This window comes from Tupaia chinensis, unplaced genomic scaffold, assembly GCF_000334495.1.
Source record: "Tupaia chinensis unplaced genomic scaffold, TupChi_1.0 Scaffold000671_2, whole genome shotgun sequence".
Taxonomy (NCBI): Eukaryota; Metazoa; Chordata; class Mammalia; order Scandentia; family Tupaiidae; genus Tupaia; species Tupaia belangeri.
The window spans coordinates 2243399-2244812 of NW_006160194.1; the positions used below are offsets into that span (position 1 = coordinate 2243399).

Consider the following 1414-nt stretch of genomic DNA (forward strand, 5'->3'; position numbering starts at 1 on the left):
CCCCGCCCCCCGTGTCCACATGCTCCGGGCCCGGCCGGCCGGGTCGGCTTGCATCTCGCTGCTGCCTGAGAGCCACCCGCCGACCGGCCGGTTTGGGGTGGTGCCCAGTGTCGTCCTGTCGCACGTCCCGGCGAGCGTGGGGCTCCCTGTGCGGGACACTGTCCGGCCCCTGGGCGGGGCGGTGAGCCCAGGACCGATGGATGCAGTCTCCCTGCAGGCCATAAGCATGAGGACGGCACGCAGAGCGACTCCGAGGACCCTCTGGCCACGGCGGCCCCAGCTGGCGGGGTCCCGGTGGAGGCGGGCGGGGAGCAGGTGCGGCTGCAGCGGCAGCTCCGGAGGGATGACGAGGACACGCCCCGCAAGAAGCGTTCCCAGTCCTTCACTCACGCCCCACCCGGAGACCCCAAGGACAAGCGCCGTGGCCCCGGGACAGCTGATCGGGACCGCCCAGGCGCCCCGGCCCCTGCTCGGGCAGTGGGCAGCAGCTCGGGACCGCAGAGGGCCAGCTCGCTAAGGCGGGAGAAGACAGAGGAGCGCCCTGGCGGCCCAGCGCCCGCTGCCCGGGCCCCTGCACGCCCCTTCGGCAGCGTGGGGCGCCGCTCCCGCCTGGCACAGGACTTCATGGCCCAGTGTCTGCGGGACAGCTCCCCTGCTGCCCGGCCGAACCCGGAGAAGGCGCCCCCGGTGCTGCCTGCCCCACTGACACCCCGTGGGGCCAGCCCAGTGGCCCCGCCGACCCCTCCGCCCACCCCTTCAGACCCCCAGCTGACCAAGGCACGCAAACAGGAAGAGGACGACAGCCTCAGCGACGCGGGGACCTACACCATCGAGACAGAGGCGCAGGACAGGGAGGTGGAGGAGGCCCGGAGGATGATCGACCAGGTGCGCCGCAGCGGCTGGGCCGTCGGCGTCAGGGCAGGGCGTGGGCTACTTTGGCCACATCGGCTTCTACGCTGGCCAGCAGGAGGGGGACTAGAAAGCCTGGCTGCAGGCCACTCCCTGTCCTGCCACTGCTCCTCCACCCACATGGCCCCTGGACAGCAGGAGGCCATCGGCCAGCCCAGGCCCCGGGGCGACTGCTCCCCTGTGGCTGAGGCTGGCCTGGATCTGACGCTCAGTTCCTGTGCTGTCCCCTGGCAGGTATTTGGGGTGTTTGAGGCCCCTGAGCTCTCCCGGGTGTCTGCAGCCACCTTCCGCCCGGTCATCCGTGGGGACGAAGAGCCCGACGAGGAGGGTAAGGGCCAGCGCACGGCCCTGCTGCAGGAGTCCTCCCGGCCGCCGGGCACAGGCCCTGCAACCGAACCCCAGGTATGGCTCAGACCCCGCCCCACGGACAGGCTGGGCTGTGGTCAGCAGGCCTGGGCGAGGGCGGCCGGGCCCCATGAGGCCTCACCCGAAGGGGTGTGGGCGC

General features: G+C 72.3%; 1 protein-coding gene across 1 annotated transcript in view; it reads left to right on the top strand.

Moving 5' to 3' along the window:
- Nucleotides 1-1414, top strand: part of CEP170B (centrosomal protein 170B) — a gene marked incomplete in the record, with an annotated part of 20591 nt that overhangs the window by 9427 nt on the left and 9750 nt on the right. Inside the window, 2 exon segments of the mRNA XM_014592225.1 lie at nucleotides 219-885; nucleotides 1144-1311. Of these exon segments, the coding sequence (XP_014447711.1) occupies nucleotides 219-885; nucleotides 1144-1311 (835 nt within the window).